Below are 21,134 nucleotides of genomic sequence, written 5' to 3'. Positions count from 1 at the left end.
AAGATCTGTCCTCCAGCTTAACAAAGACCAAAATAACAAAAGAGACAATAAAGGATTGGCAATGTCATTGAGTGGCCCTTAAATCCAGTCAGACTTCTACGGAAAGTGGTAGACCACCTTACGATGGGTATTCATCAACACTGACTCAGCTTCAGGACAGGTATGGCAAGCCATTAAAGACATACTCATTTAGGTGATTGCTGCCAAATAACTGTAACAAGGTATTTTAAAATCATATATATATATATATATATATATATATATATATATATATATATATATATATATATATATATATATATATATATATATATATATATATATATATATATATCATTTTTACAGTTTTCATTATTTGTATTTATAAGTGAGACATATTATTTCAACTATATGAAAGTGGCATCAACTGATAAATACTAAATTTACAGTAAAATCAAGTAAACAAGTTTGATATCTTATATTTCCCCAAGAGTGGAAGCAGAAAAGCAGGAAGATATTTACTTATTATTTCGTAACAACTATAAAAAATAATATAATAAAAAAGAGTTTTCCAGACTGAGCAATCTTTTCAGTTTGGACTAAAACACAGAAGAGTTGTTTATGGAAGTCCATGATGGCTACAGGAGAAACTTGATTTCTAGGCTAATATGTTTCGGATCATTGTCCAGTAGTTTGCTGACAGAAGCCATCATTTTCATTTAAAAACTCCTAATATTTGAAGGAGTTCATGCATTTAAATATTGTGTTTCCCCGAAAGTAAGACAGTGTCTTACTTTCTTTTTATCCCCAAAAGCCCCACTATGTCTTACTTTCGGGGTATGTTGTCGAATTTTTTGTTTTAACCATAAAATTAACATTTATTAACAACCTGAACAGTATTGTATTCACCACAAAACAGTTTTATAAAAGGAAGTGCCAAGAATGTCTTGTTACAACATTGCATAACATGTAAAACAATGAAAAAGGGTAAGAACGAACAGTGGAATACTGGAAGATAAAACAGATTTATTCCATGACAACCATGTCATCATCCTCAGGAATATCATCATAAACATCCACACTCTTAGGTTCCTGTGGATTTTCTTGGGATTCTCGGGACGACATTTCTTGCCGTATTTTAAGCAGGAGGCGGCAGTGACAAGTGCAGGGGACGGCGCGGTGACGTATGGAGAGGGGGACGGCGCGGTGACGTATGGAGAGGGGGATGGCGCAGGCGTGGGCAGGAGGCGGCGCTCATTTGGATCAGACGGAGGCGGCAGACGCGGTGACGTATGGAGGGGGGGGCGGCGCGGACGTGGGCAGGAGGCGGCGCTCATTAAGATCAGAGGGAAGTGGCAGACGCGGCGACGTATGGAGAGGGGGACGGTGCGGACGTGGGCAGGAGGCGGCGCGCAGCTAGATGAGAGGTGTTTCCCCGAAAGTAAGACATATGTCTTACTTTCGGGGTACGGCTTATATTAGCCGACCCCCCTGAAGCCCCCGATACGTCTTACAATCGGGGGTGTCTTACTATCGGGGAAACACGGTAATAAAGTTACAAGCCCACAGCCCCACTAGTCCTCCACCGTACCCAACAGTGAGAATTGGGTTTGTTCCAAACTCACTCTGAGCCTTTTTTGCTGAAAACTCAATCTTAGTCTCATCCAACTGATACACAAAAATTAAATCATTAGACCTGTCGCAATAAGCAAGAAATCTATTAATTGCATGAGATATTAGCATGAGTTCAATAAATTCCATTTGGACAATTTCTTGTTTTTCTCTTTTTCGCTCTCCTTCTGAGATGACGAAAGTACATTTGTCTCAACTTGCCCTTTTTTTGAAGGACAGTTTTGTTTGCAGTGACTTCATAATTCATTTTATTTGTTATTTCTGTTTTTCTTATTTTGGATATTTAAAATGTCTTCCGGTGTTAAATAATTGTTAGAATTTAAAGTTCATTGATTTTCGAGAATGTGCTCTTGCATTACTATGCCATTACCACTTGAAAATGATCTCAAAACAATAATATCTTTTATTGGAGTAACTTCTGTGCAGCAAAATGTGTTATTCTGACAAGCCTATAAGTGACAAATACTTACAGATTATTTGTCATAATATGATGTCAGATCGAATATACATAAAGCAATTTTTTTAGTTAAATACTGCAGCTTTAATGTTCCCAAATTGAAGATTTTAGAAATAATAATGTGTTTTTGTGCTGCTTTTTAAAGCAGACTTAAAGGGAATTATATTTTTCCAACTATATAAAAGCTAGAAAACAGCACAGATATTTGGCTGGAGTCAAATGTCTGGAAAAATAACAGTTATGGGTGCAACATCTTTGCTATGAGTCAATGTTTGCACATCTTTTTATGTGTGATTAACCTTGTATTTGCTTCTGACGGCTGTCCATGTGTATCTGCAGGATTTGAAGCGAAATGACAAACACTAATGTTGATTCTCACTCTGCCACCTGTTTCACTGAGGCGCTCTGTGACTTGGCAACAGCACAATGAGAGTGGGCACTCCCTGTTACCAGGGCGCTGGACGGCTGCTCGCCACTTCCTGTTCCATTTATCGAAATGGTCAAAGTGGTGCGGCGGTGGCACTGTGAGTTCCAAGCAGCATCTAATGAGGACAATAACAGCAGTACCCCCACTTAGCGGATCTGAGTCATCGTATGAGGCGTTCAGGTGCATCCAAACACGAGGCAGTGACTAAGAAATACCTGATGAGGTTCCCAGTGGAACATTTTGAAAGGAAAAAAGAGGCAAGAGCATCGTCTAACCCGCCTACCACAACAGGTCGGTGATGCAGCGAAGGCAGTAGGGAGGGAGAGCAATAAGCTACGACTTTTTATATGTGGATGAGTGTCTGAGTCATCCGTTTGTTTTATTAACATCACACAAAATCAAAAAGGAGAGAGAACGCTCTTCATTTCCGACCCCCCTCATCACCCACTCCTCCTTCCCCGATGTCATTAGGTTGTGTCTCTAATTTAGCTGCTTGCTTCACTTCACAGACAGCTCCTGTTCAAAATAGATACAGGCCACCTGATGGCAGAGCTGCCTTTCTATTGGCTGAGCCACGGCAGGGACCTCAGCAGTGTCATAGTAACCAGGCCGAGTCAGGGCTACATGAGCGATGAGATGTGTGCGCCTACATGCAGGAATCGATTGTAAATAAATAAAAAAAAAAGGCGAAGAGAAAGCCAAGATGTTCCAGATGTTTCAGCTTTGGACCAACATTATAGTAGCATAAATTCATTAGCAGCACACTGGTTAGTTAGTGAAACCAGAGGCATAACGACAACACCACTGAAAGGATTTGTAAGGGTTGAACTGCATCACTAAATGCCCACAAATACGTCTCATAGATGTGGTGCTGTAGAAATAAACAAGCAGGCAATTTTTGTTAAAATTAGAAAGAAAAACTTTTCACTTCTTACATAATAAATTAGGATTACCTAAATTATTTTGGTAATTTTAAAGTTGTTTATTTAACCCTTCCAGACTGATCGTAGTGCTAACGATCCAGCCAAATTTGCAGTTCAGTAATTCCACCACAAGTTGCGCTATCTGCAAAATTCCAGCGATTTCTGAAAGGGGAGACGTTCCATTTTCCAGCCAATATCAAGTTACTACGGTAATTTCAGCCCCGCCGTTGCAGGGATTGAAATTAATCTGAGGGGCGCTCTTTTAATAGACTGTAGATTGCAGAAATAACTTCCTAGATACTGAAAGTTCCAGTTGTTTTGGATAAATGGGCAAATATCTTTACTCACAGGACATTTAAAGAACTGTGTAAAATTAAAATAAGCAAAAATATCCAGTTGGAGATTTGAAACTTAGGTCATAAAGGGTTAACTAAGAGTTGTATGTCTTAAGGGCATTTGGGAAAGCCCAGATGATGCTGCCATCATCATCTAATTCAGTGGGGAGGTATTTTAAGGCAACACCTCAGACGCACTGATTCACACCAACCCCATTTAGTCCACTTTAGTTGAACTTCAATTTGTTTGCCTAGAAATTTTGGTTTGTTTGGGGAGTTGTGAATGCGCAATCGGACCAAAAACACAAACTCTGGTCAGTTTGGTTGAAGTGAACTCTGGTGTGGTTCAAAGTGTGAATGCAAGTGGACTGTGGAGACTGCTCAAAAAGCAGGAAGCGGCCTGCACTGCAGGGCATTCTGGATAAATATAACAAAAACAAATGAGTTTAATGCTAACGGGAGAAATGGCTCGGGATAAAACAGAAATCCTACAAAAACAAGTTTATACTATTCTATTTATGTTTACATTTTGTGAAGAAGGAAGTTGCACTCATGTCTTCTTCAGAGGTTATCATGTAGTTTCCTTCAGTGGTTCTTGTTGCAGAGCCACCAGAGGAGAAGCGGTGTAAAAGGTTTTTCAAAGAGTTTAGTTTGTTTAACATAGTACAGTGTGAAAACGAAGCCAACCAGTTGAAAATGTAACAAATCTTGCAATTTTGGTTCCCATTCCAACATGAAAATACCCTAAGATATCAGGATGAGAAAATATAGAGTTGTGTAAAGAGCATTGCAATGTGTAGCCATCATACCATTCAGGAGGGAAACAAGGTCCGACTCCCACAACATGTTTTGGTGGAAAAAGTATCTATGAAATGCAAAAAAAAAAAAAAAAAGAAAAACATCATGTGAAGATCCTGGCTGAAGCTGGTTATCAAAATTTAGAAGGCACTATAACAAAACTAGCAAAGGAGGAATAAAAAATAGCCCCAAACTATTATAAGGAAATCCTAAACACTGAACCCAACTTTTATACATACACATTTTGTACTTGCAGTTATTTGAATAAGTGTGGGAGCAGCTTCAACACAAAGCTTCAAACAAACAGAAGTCTGAAATCTTCTGATTTATAAGATGCCATAATTTGTCCGTGACATTTCTCGTAACTTTGGTGTTTTCCTGAGAATATTCAATTATCTGCTGCAAACTTTTCTCATTTGTTGAGTCATCAAGCTGCCAAACATGCTTCATTGCTGGAAAAAAAAACAAACAAAACACTAAATCAATGCAGTTGGGAAAAGAGAGCAGCAGAATCGACGGGGTAATGGAAAAAGGAGAGCGACTACGACAGGAAAAGATGAGCGACTAAGAAAAATGACGAGTCCTGAAGAGCAGCAGCAAAAACGAAGAAGCAGATTTGTTTCTACAAGACTATACAAAATATTGACATGGCATTAATGGTGTGATAGTTTAGCAATCATTCATTCCTTTGTTTTATTATCTTAAAAAAAAAACACACAGTAACTAATCTTAACTGTACTGTTCTGTAATGATGCCAGAAAACAGTGCAGAGTTTAAATATTTTAATCTGTTACTGCCACGAACAAACAGGAACATCGCAGCAGGTGTTGCAAGAATCCACAGTGTATGACTAAGAGGTGATTACCATCGGAGAGCTAACACGTACTGCGAACGCCGTATCCTGATAATTAAACAGATAAAAATATCTTCACACTTATCACACTGGATGATGTGATAATGAATAAAGAAAGAGGAAAAGTGAGAACATTAAATATCCTTTCTGGTTTATCTCTAAGGAAGACAACGTCTCCTGCCAACGAAGGGAAACTGTAGCACCAAGCCTCAGCTCTACATGCAATAAATTCATGAAGAGAGTGAGATTAGCTCCGTTTGAGGTGGAGAAAGGCAGATTAAGAGAAAAAAACGAGTCCCAGAAGACAGAATCTCAAAACTTGTGGTTGCAACTGGCCTTTATTTACATCTTTGTCGCATCCTGGAAACTGGCTGGACTGTGTGGAAATGACCAGAAAGATGAGTCACAAATGGACTCAACTGAACCGAAATACCCACGCCTTCACTAATGAGTGTGTAATACAAGTCTAACTCAGTCAGTTAATAATTTTAAAAAGGATTACATCTGTAAAAGATACCAAATGCAAGCATAATTGGATCATGTTTGATTTTAGATATTAATTCAGAAGCAGAGTTTGCTTACAAGAGTTTCATTTAAAAACATAACATACTGTTTATGCTTTAGCCAGTCCAAAAAAAATATACGGCTCTGGAAAAAATTAAGAGACCACTTAAAACGATCAGTTTCTCTCATTTTACTTTTTATAGGTATATGTTTGAATAAAATGAACATTGTTCTTTTGTTCTATGAACCAGTGATAACATGTCTCTGAAATTCCAAGCAAAAATTTTGTATTTATTTGTAGGAAATGAGAAATGGTCAAAATAACGAAAAAGACGCAGTGCATTCAAACCTCAAATAATGCAAAAAAGAAAAAAGAAAACTATTTCATATTCATTTAGAAACAACAATACTCATGTTTTCACTTAGGAAGAGTTCAGAATTTAATATTTGGTGGAAAATTCATGAAGTTTTCACTGGGGTTCAGTGAAGTGGACTCTTAATTTTTTCCAGTTGTATATACATTCAACTCTTACCATCTTTCAACCACATTTACAGTGCAGTGAAAAAGCATTCACCCTTTGTAGGTTTCTATTTCTGTGGTTAATAAGAAAAAGGTTGTTTTAACTCAGTGAAACAGCTGCGTACAAAGCAACAAACTGATTCAAATTGATTGACTTCTTTAATTCATTTTTAAGGCTTTGAGACTCCAGAAAACCTCAGCAGGAGTCATAATCCACAAATTAAGGAAATATGAAAACGTGGCACCCAAAATTACTCCAAGACAACATTAATAACTGATCAATAAAAACCCCGAACAAACTCTAAATCAATCCAGGTCTCATTCTTCACAGTTAAAATCAGTGTTAATGATTCAACTAATCCAAACACCAATCTGATCTTAAGCTTAAATTCACGATCCAAAGTCCACCTCTGAACGTCTAAAAAAAAAAGCAAATCGAAATATTTTTGGACGGCCTAGTCAAAGTCAACTTCAGATTGATTGAGATACAAAGTAAACATTTCATTTAGAGTTGCCAGCAATGCTTGATGCCACTTGCTGCCATCAAGAGAGGCACAGTTTTAGAGAAAATTACATTTTCAAATGTAAACCAGTTTGGTTTGGGAAGTTTTTAAATTTAGCAAAACTGCATTTTGTAATAGTATGAAACCGTTAAGTGTGAAAAAATACGTAAAAAGAGGAAAAAATCATAAAGATGAAAACAATTTTTCACAAAATTGTCAATATTGTTGTCAAATTTTTTACTTTTCAACTTCAGGTGATGTTAATTATTAGCAGACTAGTAAAAAGACAACAAATATTTCATTTTGTTACATAGCAGTGGTTGATATATTAGCTAACGGACATCCCTCCCTCCATGAACCATTTTGTGTAAAGCAAAAGAAGGTCTAACTTGAAGGATGCTCACTGAAAGAAAAACCAAAAATGAAAGCAGGAATTTAGGGACAACATGCAATCTGTGGTCAAACCAGTCCAAGCACCTAACAGCTACAGCAGCTGAAAAGGCAGATAAATTCGGTTCTGACAGAAAGGTGTCAGAAAACACAATGCATCAGCGTTTGTGGCGTTCTGACATGTGGGAGCCCAGGCTGCCCGATCGAAGCAGACGGCATTTTGCTTTTATGTCAGCTGGATCTTTGCTTTGTGTGTGTTGAATGTGAGGAAGACACATTGGTTCAGGATGAAACATGGGAGCAACTCAAGCTGCTTAGGACAACGTGAGGTTTTTTGGGGCCTGGGAGATAAAGCGAACGATAAATACTAAACGAGTAGTGCAATGATGTCACAAGATGTGCTTTTGATTTGAATTTTTAAAACACAAAATAGTAGTATCCGTAATAGTAATATCCAATTTGAATCAGACAGAAAAAGACAGTATTTTGTTTGTTAATGCATTTACAAACCGAGGAAAAATGTATAGCTTCAGTTTTGATGCATTTGAAAACTTCATTTATTAGTATCTGATGTGTTATCAAAGTACAGATTTAAAATTTGTTGATTAAGTTGTACATCGTAAATTATTACAAACAAAGTAAGACAAACGTAACCTAAACTGGACCACTCAAATAAATTCCCCAAATCCAACTCAGATGAAGCATCTAATGGATGTGATGAACAAGCGAGTTGCATTTGAAAGAAAAAAACTGAATTGAAAAAATAAATAAATATGCGCAGAACTTATTCTGCTAATGTGGAAAAAAAACACAATTTTGCAATTGCAGTGTTTCTACAACCCCTGGCAAAAAGTATGGAATCACCAGTCTTGGATGAGCACTCATTCAGACATTTCATGCTGTAAAACAAACTCAGATCAAAAACATGATACAATATTAAGGTCGTTCCAAAGTGCAACTTGTTGGCCTTCAGGAACACTCAAAGAAATGAAGAGAAAATATTGTGGAAGTCAGTGAATGATACTTTTATTGACCAAGCACAGGGAAATAAATATGGAATCACTCAATTCTGAGGAAAAAAGTGTGGAATCACTCAAATTGGAGGTAGAAAAAAAAGGACACACCCAGTCTATTTCCTTTCCCTAAATGGACACCTGCCCCAGATTAGATGTGCCCGTTAGTGTGCAGTTCAAAACACCTGCAGTCATGACACCTTGGAGGGCTGCTGGACGAAGTGGAGTGGTTAGAACCATGGCTCCAACAAGAGAAATGTCCCTTGAAACAAAAGAGAGGATTGTGAAACTTCTTGAAGAAGGTAACCCTTCACGCATGGTTGCTAAAGATGTGGGCTGTTCACAGTCAGCTGTATCCAAGATATGGACCAAATACAAACAGCATGGAATGGTTGTTAAAGCCAAGCGTACTGGTAGACCAAGAAAGACATCAAAGCGTCAAGACAAACAACTTAAGGCCATTTGTCTTGAAAACCGAAAAAGTACAACTAAACAGATGAAGCATAAATGGGAGGAAGTTGGAGTCAATGTATGTGACCGAACCGTAAGAAATCGCCTAAAGGAGATGGGATTTCAATACAGGAAAGCTAAACAAAAACCAGCATTGACACCTAAACATAAAAGAACGAGACTCCAATGGGCTAAGGAGAGGCAATCATGGACTGTGGATGACTGGATGAAAGTTGTCTTCAGTGATGAGTCAAGAATCTGCATTGGACAAGGTGATGATGCTGGAACTTTTGTTTGGTGCCGTTCCAGTGAGATTTATGAAGAGGCCTGCCTGAAGAAAACAACCAAATTTCCACAGTCCTTGATGATATGGGGCTGCATGTCAGGCAAAGGCACTGGGGAGATGACTGTGGTTAATTCTTCTATCAATGCACAAGTTTACATTGACATTTTGGACAGTTTTCTCATCCCTTCAATTGAACAGATGTTTGGTGATGATGAAATAATTTTCCAAGATGACAATGCATCGTGCCATCGGGCAAAAACAGTGAAGGCATTCCTTGAAGAAAGACACATTCAGTCGATGTCATGGCCTGCAAATAGTCCAGATCTCAACCCAATTGAAAACCTGTGGTGGAGATTGAAAAAAATGGTCCACAAGAAGGGTCCAACCAGCAAAGCTGATCTGGCAACTGCTATCAAAGAGAGTTGGCACCAAATTGATGCAGAATACTGTTTGTCACTCATCAAGTCCATGCCTCAAAGACTGAAAGCTGTTATAAAAGCCAAAGGTGGTGCAACTAAATACTAGTGATGTATTTTGAATGGTCTTTTGTTTATGCGTTTTTCATGATTCCATACTTTTTTCCTCAGAATTGAGTGATTCCATATTTATTTCCCTGTGTTTGGTCAATAAAAGTATCATTCACTGACTTCCACAATGTTTTCTCTTCATTTCTTTGAGTGTTCCTGAAGGCCAACAAGTTGCACTTTGGAACGACCTTAATATTGTATCATGTTTTTGATCTGAGTTTGTTTTACAGCATGAAATGTCTGAATGAGTGCTCATCCAAGACTGGTGATTCCATACTTTTTGCCAGGGGTTGTATTAAACACGAAACACAATTAAAACTACAGGTGACCAAGTTTGTTCACGAAATAAGTAACTTCGTGATGCTGCACCATCATCCTCCTCCTACCACTTCCTGTCGTCTTCTTTGTCATTTCCGCCAGTAGTAACATCTGGTTGTTGGTCACATGACTTGTGTGATGCGAAAATCACACAAGTCATGTGTTACATCCATTGAAGTTACACCCAGAAACCCTCTTGGGCAGCGTAAAAGCAGCCACTGTTAGCTTGATAGCAACCCGGCCAGTATCATAATATTATGGTTCATCAACTTAATTACTCAATTTCTGCTCTGATCTCTTCAGTCAAAACAATGTGGAGAATTTTTTACTGGTTTTGTCAAACAAACAAATATGGCAACTCTTTCTGAGAACCGGCTTCTCAGATGTGACTATTTTGGGGTTTATGGCAGTCAGAGAGAGAGCTGGAAGTCTGAGCTTGCCACTTTAAGAGCTCAGTCTTTTAAAATATATTGCTTGGAACATAAAACATATGAGATCGTAAACATAAATGCAGATATCTGCGATGTCTAATTTCAAGAAGTATAAAAACCCAGTTTACATTGAGGTTGTACAGCTGTATAGACTGAACCTGGGCCTGTGAAGGAACATGGAGAAGCCCCCTGAAATGGCGATGGTGCTGGGAAGACTGGTGCACCGACGCAGCCACTGGGACTGGAGGTCTAATTAAAAACACAGCGCCTTTTGAGCAGCTGTAACACGGCCCAAAATGGATACTCCTGGTACAGTCAGAAGACGGGAAGAAAAGAAAAATACAAACCAGGATGGCACAGAAAGATCCACTTAATCTGTCAAGGGTCAACAGAAATATATCCGAAGTTTTAAAACTCTGTCCTTCCATTTCAGTCAGACGTGGCCAAAGTTGTAAAGCTTTACTTCTTACCATTACGGGCCTTGGAATCCTCTCAGTCCGCTCCATGCTTCGTTTGCCACACTCGCCGCACCCCGGCAAACCAAGGGGAGTCCACTCTATTCGAGTGTGTGTGTGTGTGTGTGTGTGTGTGTGTGAGAGAGAGACGTCTGTATGTCAATGTCTCATTGAGTGTGTGTGGTGGTGTGTGATAAAGTAGACAGGCAGAAAAGTGTTTGAAACTAAGAGAGCGCACTCTTAACCTCCGGCCGCACGCGGACGCGCACACGCCCACCTCCACAACCCCCCGAGGAGCGCGTACAGTGTCGGAGCTGGCTATAGGGGCAGCAGGGGGGGTCGGGTTGCAGGACTTGTGCTACATTTGCAATCTGGGTAAATATATTTAGCCCTGGCAGGACAGAAACAGGGACGTGAACACACTGAGACCCAGAAGGAAGTTTGGTATGCAGTCGTCAGCCATTCAGAGGCCCAGCTGACCAGAGAGAGAGAGAGAGAAACGGAGAGAAAACTGGGGAGTGGTAAGAATTTTGCACCACCATTCCCCCCCACTTCCACTCTTTTTTTCCTCTGAACTTCTGCTACGAGGTCATTCTCCCCAACTTCTCACTTTGTAGTTTGTCCCTTTGTGTATCTTTTGGATAGAGAGGAATCATTGGGGGGATTCAGGGAACTGAAGATATGAAGCTCAGTTTACTAGTTTACAGTGGCTTACCCTACATCAGGCGTGTCAAACTCAATTAAATTTTCAGCCAAATCAAGATCATGAATGCTCTTAAAGGGCCGGTTGTGCCAGAATTTATTGTTAAAACTTGTTAACGAACTGTTAAAGTATAAATAAATTCTTAAAATTAAATAATATTGAACATCTTTTCAGTTCCTCAAGGATTTCACAACTGTTTTTAGGGATTTTTTGCAATAAAATCAAAGTGTACTAATTTTGAAATATTTGCACTTATGTATGATGGGAAATGCGACTTTTTATTACTTGTTGTATCATTATAGATTATAAATCAAGAAAGGCTGAGGCAGATGTTTAGTAGAAGTAAGACTACCAGTCACTTGGATCCAATATTTTTCACCATTTTTGCCAAAAATCTGCGATAAATTCACAATTATGCATTAGTGCAAAAAAAAAAAAAAAATGCAGGGGTTTGTTGATTTTGCATGAATTTCCACAATAATTTGCAGAAAAGTGGAGGGACTAATTGATGTAATTTCGCAGTAATCGGCAAGAAAACTGCAATCGGTGAACCTCGACCACATTTATATAGGTTTTCTCATTGAGATCCTAGATCATTTTCAAGAGAAACCTGATTTAATGAAGCAAATACACAAACAAAATTACAAACACAACAACATGGCAAGCAATGAGAATTTATTTTCTATCTTTATTTATCTTATCTTATTAATTTTTTATTAATTTCTTATTAATTTTTATCAAGTACTACTATCCAATTAAATAAGTAGCTAAAAATATTTTTATTAAAACAACAACAACAAAAAAAACTAACATTTATAAAACAATGTAAATGTTTTTAATTATTTAAATGTGTCTTTTGGCGAGCCAGAACAATTTGCTGATGGTCTTTTGCAAAAAAAAAAAAAAGTTAAGTATGTATTTATATTTTATTTACGTCACAATTTTATTACCGTTTTATGTAAATGATGCATAAAATTATTTATAAAATTACGTGGTCCTCAGTACGAAGCAAGGATCGACTCTGTCCACAAGAGGGCGACCTCTGACCCTACCAAGGGATGTTTCTCAGTGCCTAACCTCCTCCTCCCTTTCACTTGAACAAAAGCAAAGAAATGAAGAAATAAAAAAAATCTAAAGCCTGTAGTTGTGAATATAATGTTTTGAAATATCTAGTAGAAGTTTCCCCCACTTCTATATTTCAGTTAATAATAAATTGTGCTGAAACCTTTAATTTTCATGACCATTTAATGAATCTGTGAGTTTTTTTTAATGATTTACTGTAAAGAGAAACATGAATTTTTTTTTTTTTTTTTCATTGACAGCCTCCTCGGTCTCTTTCAGAGCAACAGGAAGCAACCGTCCAACCTCATGCGGCAGACAGCCGTTTGCCTGTTTTTTCGTGTTTTTGTTCAACTTGTCGCACAAAACTTACGAGACGTGTGAGCGTGTAGGCCGCGCCCTCGCCTCACACCCAGAAGCGAGAACAAGGACACACACACACACAAACCCGTCGAAACATCCTCTGCTTCGTCTCCACATCCCACCGATGCTCGCTCACAGGGGGAGATTCAGCAACCCGGTTGCCATAGAAACCAGGCCGTGTGTACCAGCCGGCTCTGCCGTCGGTTGATTGTGGCTCCGGTGCGTCTGTGTGTATGCGCCCGAGCGAGCGTGCGCTGGCGTGGGCGTGTGTGAGACTGTAAAGCCTATACTGTGCTCTCGGTTGATATGTAAGGCTATATTTACAAAATCCTATATGCTGCCTGAAAGGGTGTTGTTGCTTTTTTTGTTTTGTTTTGTTTTTGTCTGGCAATTTTGAGCAAACTGGATGTGTGTTAAAAAATGAAAACAAAAAATGTGTCATACATTTTGAAAATGCAAAGCGCAAAATGCAATGCAGCAACAAGAGAAATAGAGGATGTGCTGATTACACACATCATCTACAGTATGTTTAATCATAGTAAGATAAATACTATCTTACTGCCGGGGTGTCGTCTTCTCTGCTCTGAGTTAATGAAGGACACGGCAGTGGGAAGGGCAGCGTGTGCAGGCGAGAATGCTGCTAACCTTTTGAAACCACAGGAGACTTCAGCTCCCTGTGTTCACCGACAGTGATGGGATTTTTTTTATTTATTTTCTAAAGCAGCGCCAGAACCAAACAGTTAAATGTCATACAGCAAAGAGCACATCAGTTCCTCTCTGAAATGAAGAGGTCAGACAGAAAAAGAGTGGCTCGTTTAGCTATGACACCACACGGCTTTCAGAAATGTCATGTCCAGACACAGAAGGCTGCACAGGTCATGATGAGAGTGTGATGCTTTACTCCAGCCTTCCTGTGGTGGAAATTTATTACTGTTTACACAGAACGCATTGATAGCAGAACCAAAACACCTGCATGCTGGGTCTGGATCAAGCAGAAGTGATCATTCTGGATTAAATTCAGGATCTCATATCTAATATCTAAGTCAGAAGTGTCCAAAGAGCAGCCTGGAGGCCATTTGATCAGAATTCAAGAATAGCCTAAATTTGGTTTGCCAGTTCAGACAGTGGATACAGATTTGAAAACGATGTTAGGATGCAGTCTTTCGAAAAAGACAGAAAATTTAGGATACTAAAATGGAAAATGTTTGCTTTTAATTTGATTTGATTCATTCTAAATACAATCATTTTTACTAAAATTAAGACCAGGGCATCCCTATTAATAACATATTCAAAATAATGCAAGAGTGAGCCATATACTGTTCCTGTTGCCAAAAAGACAAACAAAAAATGTAGAAAAATATGATCAACCTGAAAACATTAGCATATGGTTTGTTGTTTATTTTTTATCTGGCAAACCTGCAAAGCATTTTTGTTTTTTTTGCTGCTGATTTCTCCTTCCATCACTTGCCAGGAGAAATCTGACTACCATCATGTTTAGTTTCAGGTACAAATTATGATTAAAAACCTGATACTTCGATAGACTCGGAACCAAAACTGCAACATTTGCTACATTTTCAGCAGCTGCGATTTACTACTGTGTCAAACTAGCCAAATCATAAAAAAAAAACTGTCCCCCTCCCCGCCTGCGGTGGCGCTGCATCAAGAACCACTGCAGTAAACGACATGAAAACCTAAGAAGAAGACACTTCCTTCTTCACAAAATGTAAAAAAAAATGGATTTGTCTTGTCTTTTCTATTTCCCGTGTTTGTTTTGGTTATTTTTACCCAGAATACAACCATGTAGGGACAAAACAACCAGCACATCACCCCAGTTTTAAACTCCTTACACTTCCTGTAGTTCAGAGAATAGACTTTAAGATACTTCTGCTAGTTTATAATTTAATGAATGGCTTAGGACAAAAATTCATTAAAAACCTGTTAAAGAACTCGGCAGAAAAGAGATGAAAGTTGCCCATATTTAAATTAAATCGCTGACTTTTTGGCATTAGAAGCCCGTACTTTAATTATATTAAATTTAAGGCTTCCTAATTAAGGAGTAGGGCAGAAAGTAAGGAGATTATGTGTGAAATGTTACCTGTCGGACAAAGCTGTTAGAGGTGGTGTCAGAAGAGGTGCTCCCATCTGAGCGCTTAAATCGGCTCTTCCTCTTGGCGTACTTTCCCTGAAAAGATTGAGGAAAAAAAAAAAAAAGAAAGTTGAATCATCCATCAGTCTCATAATTAACTTGACACATTTCTGAGAAACCCTCGTTTCCGGGGAGCTTGATGGCCATTAACATTTGGAAGAGCATTTGTAAAAAGCCTCTGAAAACGATCAGGCAGTCAGATGGAGCCAAGAGATAAAGCGGCAAGAGTCCCAGACCACAGAGGAAGTCAACCAAAGAAAATGTGCCCACAGCCTTCATGACCGCCATCTATTACTCGCCATTTTTCATGCGATTCAAACTGAGATGCTGTAATCTGATTGGTAGATCTCTGGCAGCTGGCCTTTCCGGGTTAGGCTGAGGCCACACATCCCCAGCTCCTATTGTCATGGTTACACAATACAGACTAATCATATTTGTCGACAATTAGGGGCCCGCCTATTTAAGCATGAAAAGAGGACAGCTGGTGAAGAACAAACACAATGGATCAATACAGCAAGTGTGCACTTCATCCAGGTATGGCTTTATTTCCTCCCTGGTGGGTTCATGTTTCAGGGGGTATAGCTCAGTGGTAGAGCATTTGACTGCAGATCAAGAGGTCTCCGGTTCAAATCCAGATGCCCCCTGCTTTTCCAGCTCTGAGCCATAAGGTGCATTACACACAAAACAGCATGACGGGAGTACATTTTATCTTGTTTACACAAATCTCCTGCACCTAAAATGAGTCATGCACAAATGTAAAGCATTAAAATAACCAGCCTACAATGCATTTTAGCAGAAATTATTCATAACAGGGGCCTCGCATATTTTTTTTCACAGGCAAATTCTTAACGTAAGCTTCGTTTGGTTTATTACTCACACCCTGAGAGGCAATTATATTCATGCACAACTGAATGCGCACACTTTCTTACAGTAACCCAGTCATCCTTTCAGATCTCCTACACACATACATAACACACGCAATGAGCTAGTGCCTCAAAGTCCCCTGTGCTCGACTTGCAGATTGCACAGAGACAGATTAACAAGGAACCCGTAATAAGCGACCTGTGCCGGTGTTTTGTCATCACAGTCACACAGTTTCCAATGTGCATAAAGGAGGCTGTCGCAACGCCTTAAAGCAAACACACTTGGTCAGAAGGTTTCCACAGGGAGCAGATATGAGGGAAACACATTAACTGAATTTATCTCGAGCCTTCTGTTGAACTACAAATTATGTTTTTTTATATATATATATAGAAAGGAGGAATTCAATGATGCTTCTAAGCAATTTCTCAGTAACTCCAGCACTTTTGCCACATTTTATAATGTTGCAAACGTATTCCAAAACCAATTTAATCGTCGTTTTTCTTTTCTCAAAAAGCTAAATTTGGACATTTTTGCAAATAATATAAAAAATATTTTTTTTATATACTTGAGGCTGGAACTGCTGCCAAAGCAAGGAATACGTAAGAAAATGTGATTTTTTTCTAAGTCCAATAAATTAGCAAGAAACTCAATAACCTAGTTTGACATTCTGATAATGGGACATTTGCATGTAGGATTTTGAGGAAAGATATTAATTTAACACAATTTGGAATGAGGCTGAAACATAAAATGTGGAAAAAGTGAAACACTGTGAATATTTTCTGGATTATGATTTGGGTCAACGTGGGTTTATTGTGATTGTTTTTATTTTTACTCCAGTATGGAAATGTTAAAAATAACCTGCTGGTCTATACCAGGGTTTGCTTTTTCTGTCTTAGTGGACACACTCTTGTTAAAGTGCTGGGCTTTTGTGGAATATTCTTGAATATTATTGACTGGAAAATGAATCTGTTAGAGGAATACATAAAGACATTAAATGATTGTGCAAAGACATGGTTGCATAACTAAAACGAAAACCTTGCTGATGCACCTTTTGATTTAATTACAGGTTTTGAGATATGAAAAAAGATTAAAGGGTTGTGAATACTTTCTGGTAAGTTTTAGAATAGAGAATATGAGACACATCATCAAAATGCATGAGCGACTGCACTTTGTTTTGTTCAAGAGCAAAAATAGAGCATATCAGAGTCCACCTACGCAGAAAATCTTCAAAAATCCTGTGCTCCAACTTTTGCATTGAATGAGAAAGTTAAAGACAAATCACTAATGTTTTATTTTTTTCAGCTTTATTTTTAACCACCTGTCAGGACAGGGTATAGATTTATTGCACAAGATGCAATCACCAAATTTCAAAATGCAGGAGCCACAAAATTTTACAAGAGGGAAATTGTCATATTTGTTTGTAGGGAAACACTCTTGGTTTACTTGATCTATCATCTTCCCTGTTCTGGTTTTTCATTTAAAAAAAGCTATGCCATGTTTTCTCTTGCTTTTTATAAGAGAGTACCTCAATCTTTACTTTTAAGAAAATAAGAAGACATATTCAATCAAGGTAAAATGAAGGATATTGATTCAGAATAGTGCTGTTAAAGTTAAAATATATAAAAATCTTATTATTTTTATACACATTGCCTGTTTTGTGTTTAAAGATTGATGTTATATCAAATTGATTTTTGAGAGAAGACGTAAAACAATCAAGATGTTTTTCTTCCAACTACTTCTTTTTATTCAAAACTGTTATTTATGTCAACATGTGGCACTAGATTTTACACTGTACGTTAAATAAATCAAAAATAAAATTTATGTAAGCATGTTCATTCACTTTTGGACTTAATTGGAAAACATATCTTTACAGTGTGAGGGTACAAAAAGTACATTTTATACAACGTAAACAGGACTGTCTCAACAAGAAGTTAAATTTTTAACATCATAAACGTGGATTCAGTTTTCTTTTGAAGACTAAACAAGATTCTATTCTCTCTAAAAGTTTAATTTTTACAGCTATAGTCATGTCAGTTTCAGTCTGAACCATCCGTTCATTAAAATCAAGGCTGCAATCTTTTTCTTAATCTTTTGTTACCCATATTTTGCCGTCTGCTTACTATCCATAGGATGTTAATAATTAAACGGGTAATATTAGCTTGTGCTGGCTGACATGTTTGCTCTTGTAATTCCGCTGAAAGAGGAGATTTTACCAACTGTTTCACATCAAAATGTCAAACAATGAGCATTTTTTGGTATCTTTAACAATCCCGTCAAAGACATTTGAATCAGAATATTATTCTAGATGAAATTATAAATGGAGGTCATTTCACCTTTTTGGCATTTTTGCAACTTTGACATGTAAAACTCAGACACAAAATATTAGATTATAGATTAATGTTTTGATATTATTTTAAAACAAGGTTTAATTCCTGCTGTCCAAATCGTTAGAGCAGCTTCAGCATTGATGATCAAATGCAACAGAAGACGACCATAAGCTTTCGTTGCCTCCATTTTAGCTGTTGTTCAGCTTGTTAAGGGAAAAAGAAAGAGGTGGTGGTGGGGGGTGAGTGTCACATTTCCATCAGTACCAATTACTGGCGCTGTTTAAATAACTGCAGTGGAGTCATTTAATCCTGGGCAATGAAAGCTGCCTGTATGCTTTCACAAAAAGACAACAGCCAAATGTTTCCCCGCCTCAGTGTTTTCACTTTGAGGCTCGCGTTTCCTGTGCTCCACTCGTTCCTAAACTATCTCAAACTTTTATTTTTGCTGGTACCTGTATCTCCAGCTGTCTCAGTTTTACCCTTCATTCATACTTTTCTTGTTTTTTTTTTTTTGCATATAAATGTTTCAAAGTGCAGATAAAATATAATTTTCTCCAATTGAAACCCTTTCCTGCACTTTTAGTGTAAGTGATAGGTGAAAACAAATCTTCAGGTGTAAATTTAAACAGTAATTTCAAGAGGATTCTTATTTTCCTTTTTTAATCTAAATTTTAGTTAGTTAAAGTTTGTGGTTTGTCTTGGATTTTTCCTATTTATGAAGCCGTTTCTGTTCATTAGCCTGTGTTGTGTATTATTGTTATACAATATTTATTTGTAGTCTTAATAAATGACTTCCTATGATTTAATTAATGATGCAATAGATCTTAAATGGAGAGAAATGACAGAAAATCAACCTTTCCTTTTCATTTTATGCACTTTATGTCCTTTTCTCACATTTTACAAAATAAAAATCAGTAACTTCAACATATTTCATTTGTATGCTGCTTTCTTAGAAACTAAAATGTCTTACATTTGTATTCAAACCAGAGTAAATACTTTTTTAATGACCGTTTCTTCTAATCAAAGCTGAAAAGCGAGTCTCACTACCAGCTTTGTAGATCTCCAAAATGTTATTTCTGCATATTGTTCATAAAACAAAAAAGACTCAAGGTTTTTGAAATTGGATGGAAAGTATTTGTATACATCCATCTCCCAGTTTAGACTGAGTGCATTATAAGGGTAAGGTTATTAAAATAAAATAAAAAAAAGATGTAAATAAATGACAAACCTTGCAGTTTGTTCCAAATTATCAGCCGCATAAATTGTCCTTTCAGATCTCATTGAAACTGCTGGCTCAGGCGCTGAATAAATAAATAACTAATCTTCAGTTCAGTTTTCTGCTGCTGCTTGTTAAAGAGCGATAAATGCACCTCAGTTGTAAACATTTCACCAAAATTTAACATTTTCACAGTTAAAACGGATGTTATTAGCATTGCCAAAATGAGATTTTGATTGCATCAAGTACATTTGGTTGCAACAACCTATTAGTGTCTGAACGCCTGTCGAGCAGGAGATGATGCATTGCCACCAAATATATTAGCAATTAAGATGTTAGATGAAGCAATATCACAGCTGAAGGAGTCATTAGACTTATGATCTGAGGGGGGGAAAAAAGGGAGAAGCTAACTCATGCTTTGTTAGATGCTCAATATGGAGCGCAGATGATCTGTGAAAAGCCGCCGGAGCCGAACGTAGCTGTGTTCATGTCAGGAAAGGGCAGAGAAATGCCACAGGAAGTAGGGAGGGGAGGCTTCCTGTTGGTAAACATCCTCCCAGATTAGGAGTGTAATTAAGCAGGGTGTGAGAGACGGACGGGGTGGCAGGTGGTTTGGGAGCGCAACACCCGCATAGGGGTGCAGCGATAAACCCAACACGATTTTCTTAATTCTGGGAGAACAGCCGATATTTACATGTGAAACCGATCTTATTTATCGATCTTATCTGCCTCGCCGAAGGTCTAAAAATCGACTATTGCTCACAGCAGAGCAATAGAGGACTCTGCTCACAGAGTCTGCACATTTGCATTAGACATCCCACTGTTGCCAAATCAGCGATTTTCTTGCCGTTTTTTAACATTTTTAGACAAAAAAGTCCAAAATCAGAATCAGCAGGTCAGGGTTTTAAAAGATTGCTAATCAACGATCAGCCAAAAAACTGCACCCCTACTAACTGGAAAATCTCTTAAAGCTGCAGTACGTAACTTTAATTAAAAAAAATAATATATATATATATATATATATATATGTATTTTTTTTACATACTTCTTGAAACTGTCACTATGTCGTGACAATATGAGAAAAAGAAAATCAAGCACATCTGCCTTTTCCCAAGCGCTCTCAGTGCTAATTAGAAACAACCAATCAGAGCCAAGAGGCGGGTCTTAGCACTGCCAATCAATTCCATATGTGCGCCGTTCACACCCCCTTTGCTCAGACTAACCACTAATGACAGTAGATAAACAAGTTTCATGTAATGGTAAGTCGTTTCTCCACTAATATGACATTTTGCAGCATGTTTATGAGATTGATTGACAGCACTAAGACCCGCCTCCTGGCTCTGATTGGTTGTTTTTGACAGGGAGCAGTACAGACGGCGTGAGTAGCTCAGAGTGAACGTGTTATCTGTCTCATATTTTACTGTCACAACATTGTGAGAGTTTTAACAGACTTAAAAAAACATATATTTTAAATAAAAGTTACATTCTGCAGCTTCATCTCTTTTATACAGAATCCCTAATCCAATATTCTGCTCAGATCTAAAACCGCAGACCTGCAGACACAATCTTTAATCTAAGGAACCCTCCAGCTCTGAATTCGCATGAGTTCTCGACCCACAGTCCATCTCTCCAGAAGTACCGAGAAAACTCAGGAT

The 21,134-nt window shown here is 37.9% G+C and overlaps 1 protein-coding gene and 1 non-coding gene across 4 annotated transcripts in view; one reads left to right on the top strand and one right to left on the bottom strand.

Annotated features, from left to right (window-relative positions):
• cacnb1 (calcium voltage-gated channel auxiliary subunit beta 1) overlaps window positions 1–21,134 on the bottom strand; it is a 46,198-nt gene that overhangs the window by 23,661 nt on the left and 1,403 nt on the right. For all 3 annotated transcript variants that reach the window (XM_088007701.1, XM_088007700.1, XM_088007702.1), the window contains exon 2: window positions 15,022–15,108. In XM_088007701.1, coding sequence (XP_087863827.1) covers window positions 15,022–15,108 — 87 coding nt within the window. The remainder of the gene's footprint in view (window positions 1–15,021; window positions 15,109–21,134) is intronic.
• trnac-gca (transfer RNA cysteine (anticodon GCA)) lies at window positions 15,645–15,716 on the top strand. Its single transcript has one exon. It is a non-coding gene; the product is annotated as a tRNA-Cys (tRNA).

The sequence above is a fragment of the Poecilia mexicana genome, unplaced genomic scaffold, assembly GCF_051168715.1.
Source record: "Poecilia mexicana isolate PSO_F unplaced genomic scaffold, ASM5116871v1 scaffold_8, whole genome shotgun sequence".
NCBI lineage: Eukaryota > Metazoa > Chordata > Actinopteri > Cyprinodontiformes > Poeciliidae > Poecilia > Poecilia mexicana.
This window is presented reverse-complemented; position numbering and strand designations above follow the sequence as displayed.